This window comes from Mercurialis annua, linkage group LG6 (assembly GCF_937616625.2).
Source record: "Mercurialis annua linkage group LG6, ddMerAnnu1.2, whole genome shotgun sequence".
Lineage (NCBI taxonomy): Eukaryota > Viridiplantae > Streptophyta > Magnoliopsida > Malpighiales > Euphorbiaceae > Mercurialis > Mercurialis annua.
In genome coordinates, this window is record NC_065575.1 from 41,595,846 (window position 1) to 41,615,034 (window position 19,189).

At 34.3% G+C, this 19,189-nt stretch overlaps 6 protein-coding genes across 6 annotated transcripts; 4 read left to right on the top strand and 2 right to left on the bottom strand.

The window, feature by feature from the left end:
• Positions 1 to 673: 673 nt before the first annotated feature.
• On the bottom strand, positions 674 to 4,176 carry LOC126686104 (uncharacterized). Its single transcript, XM_050380134.2, has 8 exons — positions 3,993 to 4,176; positions 3,008 to 3,473; positions 2,830 to 2,895; positions 2,594 to 2,737; positions 2,306 to 2,371; positions 1,952 to 2,017; positions 1,171 to 1,230; positions 674 to 1,044 (listed from the first exon to the last, which is right to left on the bottom strand). The coding sequence occupies exons 2-8, from the start codon at positions 3,461 to 3,463 to the stop codon at positions 877 to 879; spliced, it is 1,026 nt and encodes a 341-aa protein (XP_050236091.1). The 5' UTR covers positions 3,464 to 3,473; positions 3,993 to 4,176; the 3' UTR covers positions 674 to 876.
• Positions 4,177 to 4,922: 746 nt separating this feature from the next.
• LOC126653546 (uncharacterized) lies at positions 4,923 to 7,089 on the top strand. The gene is made up of 6 exons (XM_050347457.2): positions 4,923 to 5,067; positions 5,152 to 5,222; positions 5,325 to 5,433; positions 5,518 to 5,759; positions 6,266 to 6,367; positions 6,624 to 7,089. The coding sequence occupies exons 1-6, from the start codon at positions 5,004 to 5,006 to the stop codon at positions 6,774 to 6,776; spliced, it is 741 nt and encodes a 246-aa protein (XP_050203414.1). The 5' UTR covers positions 4,923 to 5,003; the 3' UTR covers positions 6,777 to 7,089.
• Positions 7,090 to 7,225: 136 nt separating this feature from the next.
• LOC126653545 (uncharacterized) lies at positions 7,226 to 9,409 on the top strand. The gene is made up of 6 exons (XM_050347456.2): positions 7,226 to 7,484; positions 7,564 to 7,767; positions 7,989 to 8,306; positions 8,467 to 8,628; positions 8,975 to 9,058; positions 9,163 to 9,409. The coding sequence occupies exons 1-6, from the start codon at positions 7,455 to 7,457 to the stop codon at positions 9,268 to 9,270; spliced, it is 906 nt and encodes a 301-aa protein (XP_050203413.1). The 5' UTR covers positions 7,226 to 7,454; the 3' UTR covers positions 9,271 to 9,409.
• A 157-nt stretch (positions 9,410 to 9,566) lies between these two features.
• On the top strand, positions 9,567 to 12,322 carry LOC126687438 (uncharacterized). The gene is made up of 7 exons (XM_050381998.2): positions 9,567 to 9,852; positions 9,934 to 10,137; positions 10,876 to 11,187; positions 11,353 to 11,514; positions 11,632 to 11,715; positions 11,802 to 11,944; positions 12,027 to 12,322. Exons 1-6 carry the CDS (start codon positions 9,754 to 9,756, stop codon positions 11,907 to 11,909), a joined length of 969 nt encoding a protein of 322 aa, XP_050237955.1. The 5' UTR covers positions 9,567 to 9,753; the 3' UTR covers positions 11,910 to 11,944; positions 12,027 to 12,322.
• A 186-nt stretch (positions 12,323 to 12,508) lies between these two features.
• LOC126687439 (uncharacterized) lies at positions 12,509 to 15,258 on the top strand. Its single transcript, XM_050382000.2, has 6 exons — positions 12,509 to 12,645; positions 12,720 to 12,923; positions 14,085 to 14,396; positions 14,519 to 14,680; positions 14,858 to 14,941; positions 15,041 to 15,258. Exons 1-6 carry the CDS (start codon positions 12,616 to 12,618, stop codon positions 15,146 to 15,148), a joined length of 900 nt encoding a protein of 299 aa, XP_050237957.1. The 5' UTR covers positions 12,509 to 12,615; the 3' UTR covers positions 15,149 to 15,258.
• An 863-nt stretch (positions 15,259 to 16,121) lies between these two features.
• On the bottom strand, positions 16,122 to 17,555 carry LOC126685913 (probable aspartic proteinase GIP1). Its single transcript, XM_050379922.2, has one exon. The coding sequence runs from the start codon at positions 17,400 to 17,402 to the stop codon at positions 16,167 to 16,169; it is 1,236 nt and encodes a 411-aa protein (XP_050235879.1). The 5' UTR covers positions 17,403 to 17,555; the 3' UTR covers positions 16,122 to 16,166.
• Between the last annotated feature and the right edge of the window lie 1,634 nt (positions 17,556 to 19,189).

A 19,189-nucleotide genomic window follows, 5' to 3' on the forward strand; every position in this document is an offset into this window, starting at 1 on the left:
CTTTGATGCATAAGTGGTATCATGTCAAATTGTTAAATAACTTAATAGTATTATGGCTATTGAGAATTTTTTACATAGACTTTATCCATCATTCATCGTACGGACTTTATCCATCATTCATCGTGTTATTCGTGGATAGAACATGAAAAGAATCTACAAAATGAAAATTGTAATTATTAAATTATGTAATTTATGTTATTTTAGTGATGTTATAATATTATTAACTTTGTTCACAAATGAATTACATAGTAGACACAGTATATATAAATATTTATTTATGAACACCACATATTCAATGGCATTGCAAATCTTTTGGTTCTACAAAGCATATTTACGAAAGGTGCGGCCTAATTAATTATTCATGTTTTTAATTTATCTTAATGCATGGTTAAAATGCAAGTTTTTTTTTATCAATGAATTGGTTGAAAATTCTCAACTTATGTAGAACTTTGATACAATTACAAATCAGCATCGCTAAAAATTCATAACATTATCAACACCAAAAAGAAAGATTCATACACATCTCATTGTCTTTATTTACATTTAAGGATTTGCATGTGACGCAAATGCGCTACCAATAACTTTAATTTGTAACAATGAGTTTAACATATAAAAAGGATTAGTGATAATTAAACATAAAAAATGCACTGCTTTTTTGTTAAGCTGATGAGAATTTGCCAAAAATGTTTTGCATTCAAATAAGTCGAACAGATAGTTCAATGTGCTCATCATCGTCACACACTAACTTAACGCGTCTATCTAATCAAAATGTATTGGCAGACTTGTGCAAAATCCTGATTTACTGAATGATCAAAACATATATACACCATTTAGTTTGTGATCAATCATCAAAATGTAGACGAGCATGATGAACTTCTATATGGCTTGTTTTAATCTGTCAGCCAAAGCCATTGGCAGTACCAAAAGACCCTTGCTCTCCAAGAACTTTGTTGCAGCAGATGAATTTGCTTTCAGAAACTTCTCCATTGTGTCTTCAAGAGGTTCATTCATCAGCTGCTTCTGAAGAATATAGTGTTGATATCCCTGGATGCATTCAATATTTTTTAGTCATATCAGAAAGAACGAAAGCAAAAGGAGAAAACAGAAACTCATCCAGGATCAGTTCCCGTAGAGTTCATACGGAGCATTAAAAAACATGAGTACTCTTACCTCAAGGAAAATGGAAGGACCAGAATGCAGGTCACCTCTCAATCTGCTCCGACTTAATTCCTGCACAGTTAATTTTTCCTATGAATTCATATTTATAATAGTTTGACAGGATTTCTTGAAATGTAATGATAACAAACGAGTTTTAAATGTTCATTCTTTAACAAGAATGATACCACCTCAGGCAATTAGCCAAGGCATCAGTTACAGTCAGGGATGTACTAAGGTCTACACCTGACGACAGGAAGTCGAGATGCCCGTCTTCGATGAGTTAATGAGCGAGTGAAGTTGCTGCCATCTATAGCAGGTACATTTCATTTATTCTATCCTAGCCTGAGTTGTTTGGTAATCATTTTATGCTACCCAAGTTGTTAGTTAAGGGCCGGTTTACTGCTTTGCAAATAGCTTATCATAGGATTAGCATCTGTTCAATTAGGTAAGTACTTGGCAAATTATTCACAAATTAATAACGTCATGGTCTGAATTAAAAGATTTACAGTCTCCTCCTCATTAAAGTGATGATCCCAAGAAACTTGGAAAATTTAAAAATTTAAAAATTCAGCTGAGAAACTTCTTATGAAAAATGCAAACCAGAAGCCTACACAATCAAGTCTATAAAACTGAAATTTGTGACCGATGATCACATGAACAAAACACAATTCCTTGTTTTACATCATGAATTTATTGTCATAATGAAGACTGATGCTACCAAATAAAGGAACATGAGCTCTTCTTTAGGTGCAATTGTAGAGTTATAACTTATCAATTGCGAGGAGAAATTTACCTTCATTTGGAACTGCAGGTACTTGACATGTTCAATAATTGCATCCATCACTCTTGTTTGGCTTCCCTACAGAAAAATTAAACTAACCAATGAGATGGATGAGCTTTAGACACAAGTTACAAGTAATGATGCGTGTAACGACAGAGAGGTCTTAGAACATTAGAGATGTCAACACTATGCATAAGGCATAACACAATGCTGCATGCTCGCGTACTTTGTGTGTTATCAAGCACTATGCATCATACATGACTCTATGATACCATAACGAGCAATATAGCATCCATAAACAAGGGTGCATCAATATATTATACACATAAGTTTCTGCTTTACAAGAGATGCAACAAAAGTAAAGACCTGAACAGAATGTGGAAGCAGTTCTTGCAGTGCCTGCAGTCTTTCAGATATTCGCTCCTTACGTTGCTGGATGAAGTAAAAGAATTTCAGACAAAAAAAAAAGACAAGTATCTATCTGACGCTACTATATATAACCAAACAATTGCAGAAACTATTCATCCAAAAAAAAAGCAATAATAGTCTCAAGAATCCATAATCAAAGAGTATATATGACCATAAAAATTGTCATATTCCAGCTTAAACATTGACATTAACACTTCCAGTTGACTGAAAGAGCGTTCTGCTTACTCGATCATTTAAAGTAGCTTTTCGTCTTGATGCATTGTAGCCTGGATTGGACATAAAGACAGATGGAACAACTTTTGCCCTTGGACGACTTTGTGAAGCAATACAGACTTCTTCACTGAGCCCTTGTGTCAATGGAATATGACTCTGCAGCATGATTTTCCACTATTAAAATTATCATCTAAGCATTACAGACTGATACCATGGTTTATAAATAGACTATGCAAAGAAAACTTAACCTGGGCTTGGCTCTGATCTTGGAAACTTTTCAATTCAACCATTAGGTCCTGCTCATTGCATTTTATCTGCAGAACAAAAACAGATCAAAGCTACTCAGTGAAAGTATTGAACCTACAAGAACAAAATAACTAAAAATACACTGAGGATATAATCAGTTCAGGGAAGTCCCAAATTTACATTGAGGGAAGGTTCATGGTGGCTAGTGTCAAACATGTAGGAATAGGGATTCAATTTCCATGAATCCAAATCAAGAGAAGAAACAGCAAGCTTTGAAGCAGAAGCCAATCCCGGATAGCCATAAAGCAATTCTGGCTGGATTTCACTTATGCATTGAACAAGATGTGAGTCAGTAACAGAAGCTGGGTCCAACACATTATCATGAGTATGAGGTTTCTCAATAAGAGATGAATGCTCCGTTAAAAATTCATAATAATTAAGAGGTGTTCTCTGGTCCTCAAAGGAATGAGGTAATGAAGGCAGATCATTAGCCTGGGTATGATCACTACTTCCATCTGATGTAACAACTTGCTGATTAGGATCGGCTTCAGGTACATAAACAACATCATTAACATTCCTTCCAAAGTGCATCAACATCAGCTCTAGAGAATTCCGGAAGCTACTTTGTCCATCCATACTGCCAAATCTGAAACATCCCAGCAATAAACTCAAAATTACAAGACACATTTCCATAAACCTATGTTGTCGTTTTCAATTTCCGGAAATGTTCCTGAAACTAAGAAAACTTTACATTTCTAACATATTCTATGTTAAGAATATCATTTCACCATTTTCCGTTTCTCGTTTCCGTGCAAGATAGCCATAAACCCTTAATCTTCTAGTCTACTAAACACAAGCTAAATCATATTAAGAATCAATGCAATTAATTTCTTAGAGTTTGTTTATTGAAATCTACAGGAATAGAAGCTTAGGGTTAAATCAGCAATAAGCATAATGGAATTTGAAACTAATGCAAAATCTGAGTTAAAATGCAATCACAAAAGCGCAAATGGACCGTTATACTTGCATGCAACACAGAAACTGCATTCTTATGCTAAATTAATATAAAAGCTTCAAGAATCAAAGATTAAACATAACAAACTAGAAATTATACTAAATAAAACAACTCATACATATATAAGAGCGTGTAAAAATGGAAGATTACTTGAGCTTGAGAAGAAGACAGTGAGCTGCAGAACGGAAAAACAAAGAAAGCACTCCAGAGCCGTCGCCGTATGCTTTGAAGAGTAACTATTTTAGCTTTTCCGGCGATTACTTTAGTAGTACGTATCACGTACGCCAATGTAAAAACACACACCACTGCACTGGCAGTGGCATGCTCTCTGGTGCTGTTGTTGCCAGAATATTGTTTTTTAAGTCCGTTTCTACCCTTATGTTTGTTATTTAATTACAGTACCAAGTACCAACATTGCCATTTTCTTTCTCGAAATGAAAATAAACGATGCCGTTTTAGTCAAGCTGTGCCTTTTATTCTTTTTATTATAGTTAATATATAAGTTAAATTTCATACAATGCTATTAGATATATAAAAAAATTTATTTCACATTTATATTTAATATTTGAATTAATATTACAATAAAAAGATTAAAAAAAGACAGTAAAAAATGTGGGTTTTAACTGAACTAACCCAAACTTTTTGATTCAATAAGCCAAAATTAAACTTTATTCCGGTTCGATTTGAAATTTTATCAAATTTTATTGTTCCATTTGTTCGTTTCAGTGACCGAACTATTCGAATGCACAACCCGCTCTTTTTTTTACATTTAGAGTAAAAAACAGTAACATACAAAGCGACATCGTTCCTTTCATTTTGTCTTGTACTATGTTATTCCTGTGCCAGGGGTTTCGTGGCTCTCACTCCACGCAAAAATCCCCTTAAAAAATGATTTAAAAACAAAATTAATACGTGGCCACCAAATCTCTCCTGTTTCCAAACGACTGTACCGTACGTTTCATTTTGTTCGTATAAATAGGAAGGGCTTTGTCGTCTTGTTAGTACAAAATTATCACCGCATCAAAACGCGGGTATATTCCTCCGTTTTAATATTCTCTTCTGCATCTTCCTTATCAAAGCTCTCGGTTTTTTCCCTAATTTTTTTTCTGATCTTTAAAATCCATCAAAACTTACACGGATCCGTTTGATTATCAAGCAATCATGGCGACACCTGAGGTTCTGCATCGTATTGACGAATATTCTCCTTTTCACGATCATCCTAAAGGTAGTTCCTTATTTTATTATTGCGTTTAAGATTAATAAAGAAGAGAGGATTTTTTTTTTAATTTTGTTCAATTTTTGTTTGTAGCTGAGAATGGAAACTCACGAGCTTTATCAATTGAGAAAAGAATCGAGTTTCTTGAAAACTTGGCTGGCAAAGTAATTTTTTTAATTTAATTTTTAATTTTAATTTTTATGATTTAGTTAATCCTTAATTACCTCGTTTTTTATTGCTAATTTTGTTTTAATTATTTGACTCAGGTAAGCAACAGGAGATCTCGTAGATGGATTAACGACCGTTTGTTGATGGAACTTGTTCCTCGCTTAGATGCTGATGAAATTAAAGGCTTGTTTGCTCCACCTCCCTGGGGTAATTTCATTTTAATTTTACTTTTTTGCTTTAATCTTGTGCCGTATTAGCAGTAATTCATTGATTTATTGGTTATTTTTACAGGTGATGCTACTCCACCATCAGCATTTTCCATGACTAATGTGGCTGAGTGGGAGAAATTTAGGAATATAGATATGGATAAGCAGGCCCATATCATTAATGGTCTGAGTAGCTCACCACCGAAAAGGAAGGGTCGTATTGATGCTGATAAGGTGGCTGTCCTTAATGCGTGGCGCAGAATTGATTGCCGAACGAGAGAGGCCCTTCGTCGTAGCTTTCTTACGGATCTTATTGAGGGATATGAGGTACATACTTGCGTTTTGCTTGTTTAAAATGATTTAATCCGTTGGTGTTGCCATTAAGATCTAGTTTAATGTGCTGGAGTGTTTCTATTTCCAGTATATTGTAAGTGTGCAAGTAGTATATGTTTTGTGTGGACTCGACCTGTAATATGGAACCTATCTCAATATCCTATTTGCTGAAGTTTGATCCACTAATTCAGCTTGTTTGATGGATTTGTAATGCATGTAATACAAAAAAAGGAAAGGAGTCTGTACTCAAATGAATTGAGGTTCTAATCATTGACAAATATGTAGTCTCATCAAGCTTTAACGAATGGTCTACATCATTTTTTGCTTGTTTTTGAAACTGAGATAATCATATGTAGAGAAAGTATATGATTTTGTTGATTGAGTTGATACTTGTAACTTCTATGCGTGTTCCCAGCTGCTGATGTTCCTTTTAAAAGCTTAATGACCTTTTGTTTTCAGACAATGTTCTTTTTAGAAGCCTAATGACCTTTTATTTTCAGACATGTATCCGCTCCTTCATTCAGGAGACTGAGGATGAAGAAGTTCTGACATTTCGAGTTCAAGATCCTTTTCAGAGATTGTTGCTTCATGGTGTTTGTGAGGTAATTTGCCATTCGTTTTGGAATAAAAAAAAACTTCTTTTATATACTCTGAAAAAAAACGAAGAGGACAGCTTATTGTTGTGTAACCAATAGATTGCTTTGTCTAAATTTTTTTATGATTTCCTCCTTTCAAAGATTTTCTCTGAATAAATAGTAAAACTTTCCCTCACTATTTGGATAATTGATTACAACGAATCTCTATGGTTTCTTTTTCAACATTGATCACGTGGACTTATTTATATATGTCCCTCCACAGTTTTACAATTTGGCATCAGTAACAGTGTCGGGGACCACTGATGCAGAATCATTGAAGACAACTACGATAAAGAAGAAGAAACTGGCTGTGATTGAGCTCCCAACTATCACCCTCTCACATTTTCTGAAGATGTCCAAGGAAGGCATTTGGTGATCTTACTACTGGAGGAACTTAAAGTTGTGAATAAGTAGAACAATACCATCACCGATTCTTGAACTGAAGAATCAGAATGTAACATTTTATCTGGATGTAACATTCATCTATTTGTATCATCAATCCCATGTAGTTTATTGACTTCTAAGCTTTCTCAGAAGCTGGAGGGCCTTTTAATGTAGGATTTATTTTCAATCAACTAAATGTGTTGATTCTAGAGGTAGCTTGTTTACTTAGTGTTGACAATGTCTGTTTACTTCTAAATTGAAGTTCCTTTCAACTTAATGAGTATTAAGTTTCACTTCTTTCGCCTTATGCTTGTGTTCAGCTTGTTATATGCTTAATTTATTCAGCATAAACATGACTTGATATGTCACATAATTTGTTTAGCATCCATCTGGTCTTTTTTATTTTTGCCTTCATTTGATCTCAACTTTAGCAGTAAAACAGGATAAACTGGATTTATCTACAGCATGCCGACTTAAGAGTAGCTATGAGAAAATCTAATCCTGAGGACAAAATCTAATCTCAAGGACAATCATTTTGACATTAATTTTCACGGAGTGGAGCCCTTGTCTGCTGTTCTAACAACTTGAAATTTTGTTTAGTTCCGTGCTTCATGCTTTTTAACCTTCCCTATCCCAAAAAAAAACTTCTTGGTTCATCTGTGTGTAGTAAATGGGGAAACAACTGGTCAAATACTTTGTGGTAAGCTCTCTCTTTCTGCAGATATAATCAGAAATTTCAGTTAGTTGCATTGTTCTAATTGGTTTTGAAAATTGTGAAGGTGGACGCGTTCACAGATTCAGCTTTTAAAGGGAACCCTGCAGCTGTAAGTTTATTAGAAGAAGAGAAAGATGACAAGTGGTTGCAGTCTGTTGCTGCTGAGTTCAACATGCCTGTAACCTGCTACTTGACTCGCATCACTCGTTCTGACACTATTTCTTCTACTCCCAGGTTTCGTCTTAGGTGGTTTGCTACTGTTGTTGAGGTACTATCAAGTAAATTTGTTTTCTTTTCCTCTTAAATTGGTCAGCTCTGTTGGTTTTTGGTTCTTAACATGTTAAAAAAAGAGTTTTAAATTGATTTGCTTGGTTTTTGGTTCTTATTTATTTATTTAGAACAAAGCTATAATTGATTTGCTTGTTTCTTCGGTCGTTCTTGTTAGTTGGAACTATCCTTAGTTCTAAAATGCCTTTCTTGTTTTGGCAGGTTGCACTTTGTGGTCATGCAACATTAGCAGCTTCACACGCCATCTTTTCTAATGGTTTGATAGATTCTGACATCATTGAGTTTGAGACACTATCTGGGATTTTAACAGCTAAGAAGATTCCTAAAATTATCGAAGACAATGTCCCAACCACTCAAAATGATGGACCAGATGATTGCTTTCTCATTGAATTGAACTTTCCTGCTATCTCAACTGCTGAGTTCGACTCTGATGATATTACGCCAGTTTCTAAAGCCTTGAATTTGAATTGTGCTTCTATAATTGATATCAGGAGGACTACTACTACAGACGACCTTTTTGTAAGAATACCCTTCCTTTCTCTTTTGGGGATCTTACATCTATATGCAGAATGAGCATTGAATAAATTTAGTAGAGTGACATGCTCTAATTATGATCTGCATGAATGTCTGCTTTGCTGTGTTACATAATCTGCAAATGAAAGTTGACAAATCTTTGTAGGTTGTGCTGCCATCTGCTAAAGCTGTAAGTGAATTGCAGCCACATTTTGATGATGTGCTAAAATGTCCCGGAAGGGGAATAATCGTTACTGGAGTTGCTCCACCGGAGTCTGAATTTGACTTTTACACTCGATTCTTCTGTCCCAAATTTGGAGTGAATGAGGTAAATTTGTTGGCATCTAGTGCTGGTTATTGTAAAGGATTTCTTAATTCCAAAATGCTTATTAATTTTGTCGCAAGCCTTCCGAGGCAATGTAAAGGCTGCCATTTTGATAAAATAGGATAATAAAAGAAATATATTTAAACCTCAAATTCCTCTGGGAGGAGTTATCCAACATATGTAAACCGGTGCTTTTCTGTCTAACTAATTGTGACCCGAAGTTTATTCTGGATCCTTGTTGGTTCAGACATTATGAGTTGTGACCATGCTTAAGTTGTCACAACAACTACTGAATGAGAAATTGAAAGACACATATCATTTTCTTATGTTACATTTTTGGATGCTTCAGGATGCGGTCTGTGGGAGTGCACATTGTGCTTTAGCCCCTTATTGGGGAAAGAAACTCGGAAAGTGTGATTTTATGGCGTATCAGGTACATTTTTTCCTCTCTGTCTCTCTCATACACGAGTCCACAAAATCCCATTGCTGCATATTGTTTAGTGCTTTCTCTGTCTCTTTGTTTTTTATTGGGTTTAGGCATCACAAAGAAGTGGGATTTTAGACATTCATTTGGATGAGCTGAATCAGAGAGTTCTGCTGCAGGGAAAAGCTGTTACTATTATGCAAGGCTCTATTCTGGTCTAAGATTTTTGAGCCTTACTGTTATGCAGAAACGTTTGTCGTCTCTTTTTCCATTTTATGGGTATTCATGAACCCACCTTTCATCCTATTTGTATTATGAATTTATTAACTTGGAGCATCTTTAAATGTAAAACGTATTTCGATCAACTAAATGTATTGATCTTAATAGTAGGTTCTGTAATCTGGACGATGAAGTTTGCTTGTAAGCTTAAGTTCTCATGCAATAATGAATTTGATATTTACTCAGAGAAATTTTTACAGAAATTTTGTTATGATGAAATTATGACGCATTAGAATTTCAGGATCAAGAGGGTGTACTCATCTGCTACATGCCAATTTAAAAGAACCTAATCATGAAAGTTAAAGTGCAAAATCATTTTTTTCTTCCTTTTTTTCTGCTTTAAAAAATATATTTAGTTGGACAAGTTCTGCTCAGCCGCCATTGACTCAGGTTATAAATATTAGTATATCTGATTGGTTGTGTCCATGCATTTTAACTTTGTCTTCTCTAAACAACTTAACTTTTTCTTTCTGGTTCATCGCCCCCTGTGGAAAATGGGAAAACAACTCGTCAAATATTTTGTGGTAGGCGCAATTTCTTTTCGTACATACAATCAAAAGGTTATATTTACTGAATTGTACTAATCTGTTTTGAAAATTATGAAGGTGGATGCATTCACGGATTCAGCTTTCAAAGGGAATCCAGCAGCTGTATGTTTATTAGAAGAAGATAAAGATGATAAATGGTTGCAATCTGTTGCTGCTGAGTTCAACATCTCTCAAACCAGCTATTTGAGTCGCATCACTCATTCTGACACCATTTCTTCTAATCCCAGGTTCCGTCTTAGGTGGTTTACTCCTATTGCTGAGGTACTGAAATTTTCTATTTGGATTTATATGTAACCAGTTTCCTTAATGAGTATGACTTCGTTGCTGATGTCCTATCATCATAATGCCTGAATTACTTTTAGGATCAATTTTATTGGATGGTTTGGATTTAATCATAATTTTGCCTTTTTTTAAGCAGGTTTCATCTTGATTGATAGTGATTTTTTTTTGGGTTAATATCATAAAAATTCACCAAATTTACTTTCTCAATTTAATCACGTTTTTTAAAACTTCTCATAATAATACACCAACTTTCATTTTTTCCAAAATTGAGTGTCACGTCAGCACCGTGTATGAATTTGGGAAAAAAATGAAAGTTGGTGTATTTTTATGAGAAGTTTTAAAGAACGTGATTAAATTGGAAAAACGTGTAAAGTTGGTGAATTTTTATGACATTACCCCTCTTTTTTGTTGGTTCTTTTGTGATAAGTGATGATCATTATGCCTCTGTCTCAAAGATTGTGTTCAAAATTTCTAAAATATACAAGGTTCCGACTGAATTGAATAGATTTGAGATTTCATTTCAGAACATATTTGAAAAGATATGAAATCTTGCTAGAAATAACTTGATTTTGCAAGAATTGGATTTTAAATTTCATCTTCATAACAAGCCTAATTGATTTGGTTGTTTCTTCAGTTGTCGTTTGCATTCATATTGTATATATCATTTATTAATTGGAGCTGTTTTAAGGTTTTAATTTTCCATTTCTGTTTTGACAGGTTCCGCTTTGTGGTCATGCAACACTAGCAGCTGCGCACATCATCTTTTCTAATGGTTTGGTAAATTCTGACATTATTGAGTTTGAAACACTATCTGGGATTCTAACAGCTAAGAAGGTTTCTGAAATCAGCAAAGACAATGTCCAAACTACTCAAAATGGTGAAGCAAATGAAGGCTTTCTCATCGAATTAAATTTCCCTACTGTCTCAACTGCTGAATTCAACTCTGTCGATCTTGAGCTAATTTATAAAGCCTTGAATTGTGCTTCCATAATCGATATCAGGAGGACTACTACTGCTGACGACCTTCTTGTAAGAATTCCCTTTCTTTTGTCTTTTAAAGATCTTAAATTTTGATGAAAAATGAGCTCGAACAAATTTTATCGAGCGATATCCTCTTATTATGAATTTGCATGAATCTCTACTTGACTGTGTTTCATGACTGCAGTACAAATGAAAGCTGACCAATTTATGTAGGTCGTGCTGCCATCTGCTAAAGCTGTAATTGAAGTACAGCCACAGCTTGATGATATACGAAAATGTCCTGGAAGGGGAATAATTGTTACTGGAGTTGCTCCACCAGAGTCTGAATTTGACTTTTACAGCCGATTCTTCTGTCCTAAATTGGGAATTAATGAGGTAATTTTGTTGGCATTTTTGTATATCATCAAGCTGTAATTTGACTTTTACAACTAATGAATGGAAATGAATCGAGATGGCGTATAATTTCTTATATGACATGTTTGAATGTTGTAGGATCCAGTTTGTGGAAGTGCACACTGTGTTTTAGCCCTTTATTGGGGAAAGAAGCTGGGGAAGTGTGATCTTATGGCCTATCAGGTACAATTTTTCCTCTGTCTCAAACACGAGTCTGCAAAATGCCCTTGTTGTAGATTGTTTACTACATTTTCTCTTTTCGGATTTAGGCCTCATCAAGAAGTGGAATATTGGACATTCATTTGGATGAGCCGAATCAGAGAGTTCTGCTGCACGGAAAATCTGTAACTGTTATGCAAGGCTCCATTTTGGTTTAAGATTTTTAAGCCTTAGTATTATGCAATAATATAAAGTGAGTAGATATTATTGTTGTTTGATCATTAGAATATTTTGAGCAATGACCATGAGGACTAACTAAATCCGTTACTCTGCAGATTTACGAGTTGGCTTCGGTCACCCTGTCGGAGGCCAATGATGCAGAATCATTGAAGACTACTAGGAGCTATCGCCTTCTCGCATTTTCTTAAGATATCCAACAAATAAAACAATCTATATAATGTAATCATCATCGATGATGAACTCCATAATTGAAATCTGACATTGATCCCCGAATGTTGCATTTCTTTCAATTTGTATCATTAATTTATTGATCTCTCAACTTTTCAGAAGCTGGAGCATCTGTAAATGTACAATAAATTTCCAGTTACTGTTTAGTGTTTTCTTTAAACTATCTTATTGTTAGCATTCATCCAAGTTGAAGTTTGTTTATGGTTTATCAGTTTATCTTTGCCTGTGAAGCCGGATAAAGTGGGTTTATTAGATACATGCCAAACTAAAAGGACTAAAGAATCTAATCATTAAAGATAAAGGGCCAAATTTATCTTTTTGTTTTCTTCTTTTTAAATTAACAAATTATATGGACAAACTCTGCTCCGCAGCCATTGACTCTGGTCCTAACTAAGCACTACAATTTGTGATTGGTTATTCCCTTCTTGCTGTTTCACTTTGTTTTGTCTGTAGAAAATGGGGAAACAACTGGTCAAATATTTTGTGGTAGGCGCAATTTGTTTCTGCTCATACGATTAAAAGATTCTGTATTGTAATAATCTGTTTTGAAAATTGTGAAGGTGGATGCATTCACGGATTCAGCTTTCAAAGGGAACCCAGCAGCTGTATGTTTATTAGAAGAAGATAAAGACGATGAATGGTTGCAATCTGTTGCAGCTGAGTTCAACATTTCCGAAACCTGCTATTTGACTCGCCTCACTCGTTCTCATACAAATTCTTCTAATCCCAGGTTTACTCTTAGGTGGTTTACTCCTGTTGCTGAGGTAATCTAATTCTCTACTTCAATCGGAATATTTACTCCAGACTTCTTTAGAAACTGAGCATCTTAATCATAGCAAATTGGTCAATATGAGAAGTACTGAATTAATTAGTTGTCTCTAGCTCCAACTACAGTCCAGTTGCTCGGTAATGCCCCAGAAACTAAGTTACCTTCAATCTAGAGTCCACAGGGTGAGTTTAGCACAAACAATATATCAACTTAACATGCCTAATCTACGCTGCGTTGTTCATCTTCTCGATAGGTTTAATGCCTATACCGCCTAAGCTTTTATCAACATACACATCAGCCCACTTTACCAAGCAGCTAGATTTGCCTTTGCCTCGAAAACTTCATAAAAATGGCCTCCACTTGTTTAATCTCAGCTTTAAGGAGGAGAAAAATAGAGCTCCAAAAGCAATGCATACTAAGATCTCATTGCCCAACAATTCAATCTTACGGTAATATGAGCAATAAGACTGCTGCAATGATTTTTAGAAAGTCTTGAAGAAATTGGAGAAACACCAAGATACCTAACAGGAAGACTACCTTCTGAATACCGTAAGCCATTGAGAATTTGTTGTTTTTGATGCAAAAAATAGAACTCTTTTGAAGGGGAGAGACAGGGGCTCCTTATCTCAACCCTTGTTAAAAATAGCCCCTCTACTTGCCCATTAATCAACACTAAAAACATACTTATTCTTACACAAGTCATCACAAGCTGAATGAATTTCCTAGGATATCACATTAGAACCTCCACTAAATAGTTCCAAGACAATAGGCTTTTTGAATATCATTCTTAATGGCACAACAATTAGTCTTTTTGATTATCAATCTTAATGGCACAACAATTAGCCTTTTTCTATGACACCTTCACCCTAATTCAAGAGCCAAAAGCTCATCATTGGAGATGCTGCAACCAGGGTTGAGAGCAGGTTGGTTCAGATTGACAAAAAGTTTAAGACACTTCTAAGTCTAAAGATAAAGTATGTCTTCTTAATCACTTTATACAAGACATTGCAGTAAGAATTAGGATGAAAATCCCCTACAGAAGATGGATTATCAACTTTAGGCACCAAAGTAATGAGAGTAGAGTTAAGCTGCTTGTTTCTTCTATCGTCCTTTGGAGCTATTTTCATTTTTAAATTTTCTATTTCTGTTTGGACAGGTTGAGCTTTGTGGTCATGCAACCCTAGCAGCTTCACACACCATATTTTCTAATGGTTTGGTAAATTCTGACATTATTGAGTTTGAGACACTATCTGGGATTCTTACAGCTAAGAAGGTTCCTGAAATCAGCAAAGACAATGTCCCAACTGCTCAAAATGGTGAAGCAAATCATTGCTTTCTCATTGAATTAAATTTCCCAACTGCCTCAACTGCTGAATTCAACTCTGTTGATCTTGCGCCAATTTCTAAAGCCTTAAATTGTGATTCCATAATCGATATAAGAAGGACTTCTACTTCAGACGACATTTTTGTAATCACTCCCTTCTTCTCTTTTAGATATCTCACATCTGATGTCCTCTGATTATGAATTGCATGAATCTCTACTTGACTGTGTATCATGATCTGCATATGAAAGTTGGCAAATTTTTGTAGGTAGTGCTGCCATCTGCTAAAGCTGTAAGTGAATTACAGCCACAGTTTGACGAGATACTAAAATGTCCTGGAAGGGGAATAATTGTTACTGGAGTTGCTCCACCGGAATCTGAATTTGACTTTTACAGTCGATTCTTCTGTCCTAAATATGGCATTAATGAGGTAATATTGCTGGATCTAGTGTTGATTATTGTAATGATTTCTTAGGTCGTCTCCTCGCTTAATTTTCTAGTTCCATTAGTATTTGTGACAATGTTGAAGCGGACACGACAACTAATGGATGAAAATGAATCGAAATCGCATATATAAGTTTCTATATTACTTGTTTGAATGTTTTAGGATCCAGTTTGTGGGAGTGCACATTGTGCTTTAGCTCCTTATTGGGGAAAGAAGCTGGGGAAGTGTGATTTTTTGGCCTATCAGGTACATTTTCTCATCTATCTCACACATACACAAGTCTGCAGAATTCCATTGTTGTAGATTACTTACTAAATCTCTGTGTTATTGTTTTTGGGGGATTAGGCATCACCAAGAAGTGGAATTTTGGACATTCATTTGGATGAGGTGAATGAGAGAGTGTTGCTGCGGGGGAAAGCTGTTACTGTTATGCAAGGCTCTCTTTTGGTGTAATATTTTTGAGCATTGCTCTTATTCAAAAAGGTTTGTTGTCTCTTTTAGAGCAGAAAAATCTTTTGTTGGATCCATAAAATTTAAATAATATTCAAAATCTGGCTTCTAAATTTTATCTTATTTTTTTTTTTTCATGAGGCTAAATCTTTTCGATTATTTTCAATCCTAACCGAAGTTTTTAATTTTAAGGGCTAATGGTGTAAAAAGTCAAACCTTTTTGACTTTTGGAAATATATCCAAACCTTTTAAAAGTTGTAAATTTGTTCCAATTTGGATAATTCGTTGGAAATTTATCCAATTTGTTAAAATCGATTTAATAATTTTCAAAATTGATTTATCGAAATCATGTGGCATCGTAATTGACAATTTTTTTATATCTAATTTTAAGAAACTTTACATATTCAATTGATATTATAGGCATAATTAAATCAATTTTAGCAAATGGATTGATTTACAGCGAATTTATAAAATTTGGATATATTTACAACTTTTAAAACATTTGGATATATTTTCAAAAAGTTGAAAGGTTTGACTTTTTGACAGTATTAAGCCTACTTTTAATAAGTAGTTTTCAGTCGCAGCCAATTAACTAATTTAACATCATATTCATCCAAAGGGCTAATTCCTTTCGAAGTATTTCAATTTTAACTGAACTTAACCTTTTTAAATTGAAAGTTATCTATCAAAATTTGATTGTTTGGCTATAATTGACCAAATTAAAAAAAAAATTGGTTAGAATTAAAATAAGTTGAATATTTTTGCTTTTTTTGGAACAGTTTTCCTAATTGAATCAAATTGAGTCTAAATTTTACTCATGTAACTGCTATTGGATGATAATTTATTCTAGCTAATTTTATATAATTATTTATATAAAAACAATAAATATAACAAAATAATCATCTAATGGCAATTGTATAAATAATTATGAGATGTTTCTTAAAAAATCACTTCTTCGAAATTAAGCAATAATCTATTAGAATATGGAACAATTTTTTTTCTTCTTTTATGAAAAGTGGAACTAATATTTGAAGTTAGCACAATTAGTCCCTTTGAGCAAAAGGGAAGAACTAAATCCAAATCTATTTTCATCTAAATCAAACACAATTACATTATCCTCCATCTGATGCCCACCAATCACCACAGCACTCCTCATATTGACCCCACCATCAACAAACCCCAAGCACCACACATCAACATCATCTCTCTCAATCCTCACCATTGAATTCGACCCAAAAATCCTCCAAAACACATCATCACTCTCCATCACAAAATCAACGGTCGGAACACCCGGACCCACACGCGTTCCGATCACATCACTCGCTTTGTAACACACATCGAACGGCTTGACTGCATTCGTTACCGTAAGATTCAAACCAGCTGATTCATTCACAAATAATTTCACAAACGCCTCGTAAATGGAACTTTCTAGAATAGTGTACGGGGTGTCGGTGGAGATTTTTGTTCCGCCGTAACCGTTCTCATCTATTTGTATTTGCGACCTGTTGAAATTAACCGGTTTCCCGTTGACTTTGATGGAAGTCAAACTTATGAAATACTCATCCGACGGTTGCTGACCGTATGATATGACAGTGGACCCCACTGGATTTACGATGAGTTTTGTGTACACTAGTGAGTTTGAATAAGAACCGCCGCCGCCGCTACTCCCAAACAAAACGACGCCGGTTGAGCTAGACAGACAAAGCGCAAAACGCCGCGGAGAAGAGACGGCGGTGGTAATCTGCGCCGGAAGTGAATGACTAGACCGGCCGAGCGCGGCGAGTCCAGCTACGTCTTTAGCCAGTCCATTAAGAAGGAAGGTTCTCGAACATGAGAAAACAAAACCGGGTACGGGTACGAATTGAACCGGAGCTGACGATCCATTATCGGCTTCCGGTAGTGAAAGCGTGTCGGTGAAAGCAGCGGCGAGAGTGGCTTGACGAGTGATGGGATTTTCAGGGTAAAGAGAGCAGGAGTGGTTAGCGCATGCATAGGTGTGAAAAGAAGCGCAGATCGGAGAAGAGCAAGAAATGCGTTTAGATTTGGGCGAAGTGTAATTGGTGCAGTCCAGCCATGTGAAGGAGGCTCCGATGTCGAGGTGTAGTTTTGTGGGCTGAGGAGGGGTTTTGAGATGAAGTGTTATGGTGTAGAGGAGGGTGATTGGGTCTTTTTGAATGGGTGCGTAGAGTGTTTTTTGGGGGGAAACTAATGGGTAGTGGAAGATTAAGGAGAAGAAGATGATGAATAGCAGAGACATTGTTGTTGTAGTTCTAAATTTGAAGAAATGTTGAGCATTGCACTGGTGAGATAGGCCATATGTTAATTAATGCAAAATTTAACATGCCACAGATGCTTCTTTTTTAAAGTCCAAAATCGAAATCATAACTTTTGTATTAGATCAAGAAGAACAGTAACTCTTACAATACAGATGCTATTTATTGTATTTACTTTTTTTAATCCAAAAAAGTTTAACCCAAAAAACCATTTTTAAGCATCCGCGGTGAAGTTGAAGATCAAGCCCATTAAGGTTTATCCATTTAGGTCTAATGGGCTTCATAAGAGTCCACAATCATTATTTTTGGAGAAAACCACAAAAATATTACTATTTAAATAAGAATTTACAAAAATACACACCAAATCAAAAATTTACATTCATGACAAAATAAGGAGAAACTTTACATTTTCTACCCAACCACTAAATAGGAGACACATGGCACACTCAAAACCAAGAAAAAAAAGTCAAAACGTGTTAAAAATAGTCAAAAACGCGTCAGAAACACGTCTGACGTGCGTCTGCCACGCGTCTGACACGCGCGTCAGTCACGCGTCAGCGCGTATCAGCATGTAAAAAAAATAAAAAATGTACCACCTATGTATCTGATATGTATCTGCTATGTATCTGAAATGTGTCACTAATTCATTTTCTCATATTTTTAAAAACAAAAACAAACAAATAAATAAATATGTGTGTGTATATATATACACACACATATTATTTTACGTACTATTTATGTGTATCTGAGGTGTATGATAATATATTTTAAATTCAAAAATATATGTATTACATGCTTTAAAAATGCATAAATTATGTTACAAAAAGTATATATATATTGTATATTATGTATTAAAAATATATGTATCTATCATATATAAATTATATATATATATTGTTTCTGATATGTATTCGATATATGTATTTATAAAATGTGTCTTCTTATTAAATATTTGATGCTTGCTCTGTCCTTTTATTTTTCCATGTTACACGAGCTTTTGCTTTTTAGCTCAATTTATTGTTTATATTTATAATGTATTTACGATGTATCAGCCATATATTTACATTGTATTGTAAGATATAGATGATACATCGGTAATGTATTAAAATTTTATTTTTATTTTTTCACCTCTATATTTTTGATGTATCGATGGTGTATTTGTGATGTATCAATGATGTTTCGGTCATTCTAAAATTTATTTTCTTAAAATAATTTAAAAAAATTAAACATGTATCATTTATGTATGGGAAATGTATCACCTATGTATCACTAGTACACACATGTATCGGTCATTTTGAAATTTATTTTGTTAAAAATAATCCTTTTGAGTTGGAGATAGATTCTAAAAATTGTAATTAATGGTATATCTACGAAATTCATTTCGTTGAAATAATAATAATAAAAAAGAACATGTATCTACAATGTATTAATGGTGTATTTTATGATGTATCGACGATTTATCCACAATGTATTAGTGGTGTATATATAATGTATCGTTGATATATTCAATATATATATATACACACACACATGGTTTATACATAATAAACTAAATCAATAACTATATAATACCTTCAATAATTATACAATTAAAAATAGCTACAAATTATCATATAAATAAATAGCTCATAATGTATACATGATACACAACTAATACATCTATGAAATAATATTAAATCATGATATATTTCCGATACATAAATAATACATATTACATACAATTTTAATAACAAAACAAATTAGAGTGTTATTGATTACAAGTGATAATATA

Excerpts from the sequence above, each read along its gene's own strand:
- LOC126653545 (XM_050347456.2), top strand. The coding sequence starts at position 7,455 with ATGGGGAAACAACTGGTCAAATACTTTGTG. Across the intron at positions 7,768-7,988 it reads GGTTTGCTACTGTTGTTGAG|GTTGCACTTTGTGGTCATGC; the intron begins GTACTATCAAGT and ends TTGTTTTGGCAG. Across the intron at positions 8,629-8,974 it reads CCAAATTTGGAGTGAATGAG|GATGCGGTCTGTGGGAGTGC; the intron begins GTAAATTTGTTG and ends TGGATGCTTCAG.
- LOC126687438 (XM_050381998.2), top strand. The coding sequence starts at position 9,754 with ATGCATTTTAACTTTGTCTTCTCTAAACAACTTAACTTTTTCTTTCTG. Across the intron at positions 9,853-9,933 it reads AACTCGTCAAATATTTTGTG|GTGGATGCATTCACGGATTC; the intron begins GTAGGCGCAATT and ends AAAATTATGAAG. Across the intron at positions 11,188-11,352 it reads CTACTGCTGACGACCTTCTT|GTCGTGCTGCCATCTGCTAA; the intron begins GTAAGAATTCCC and ends CAATTTATGTAG.
- LOC126686104 (XM_050380134.2), bottom strand. The coding sequence starts at position 3,463 with ATGGATGGACAAAGTAGCTTCCGGAATTCTCTAGAGCTGATGTTGATG. Across the intron at positions 2,738-2,829 it reads AAGATCAGAGCCAAGCCCAG|AGTCATATTCCATTGACACA; the intron begins GTTAAGTTTTCT and ends ATCATGCTGCAG. Across the intron at positions 2,372-2,593 it reads AAGCTACTTTAAATGATCGA|CAACGTAAGGAGCGAATATC; the intron begins GTAAGCAGAACG and ends TACTTCATCCAG.
- LOC126653546 (XM_050347457.2), top strand. The coding sequence starts at position 5,004 with ATGGCGACACCTGAGGTTCTGCATCGTATTGACGAATATTCTCCTTTT. Across the intron at positions 5,223-5,324 it reads TTGAAAACTTGGCTGGCAAA|GTAAGCAACAGGAGATCTCG; the intron begins GTAATTTTTTTA and ends TATTTGACTCAG. Across the intron at positions 6,368-6,623 it reads TGCTTCATGGTGTTTGTGAG|TTTTACAATTTGGCATCAGT; the intron begins GTAATTTGCCAT and ends GTCCCTCCACAG.
- LOC126687439 (XM_050382000.2), top strand. The coding sequence starts at position 12,616 with ATGGGGAAACAACTGGTCAAATATTTTGTG. Across the intron at positions 12,646-12,719 it reads AACTGGTCAAATATTTTGTG|GTGGATGCATTCACGGATTC; the intron begins GTAGGCGCAATT and ends AAAATTGTGAAG. Across the intron at positions 14,942-15,040 it reads GTGATTTTTTGGCCTATCAG|GCATCACCAAGAAGTGGAAT; the intron begins GTACATTTTCTC and ends TTGGGGGATTAG.
- LOC126685913 (XM_050379922.2), bottom strand. The coding sequence starts at position 17,402 with ATGTCTCTGCTATTCATCATCTTCTTCTCCTTAATCTTCCACTACCCA.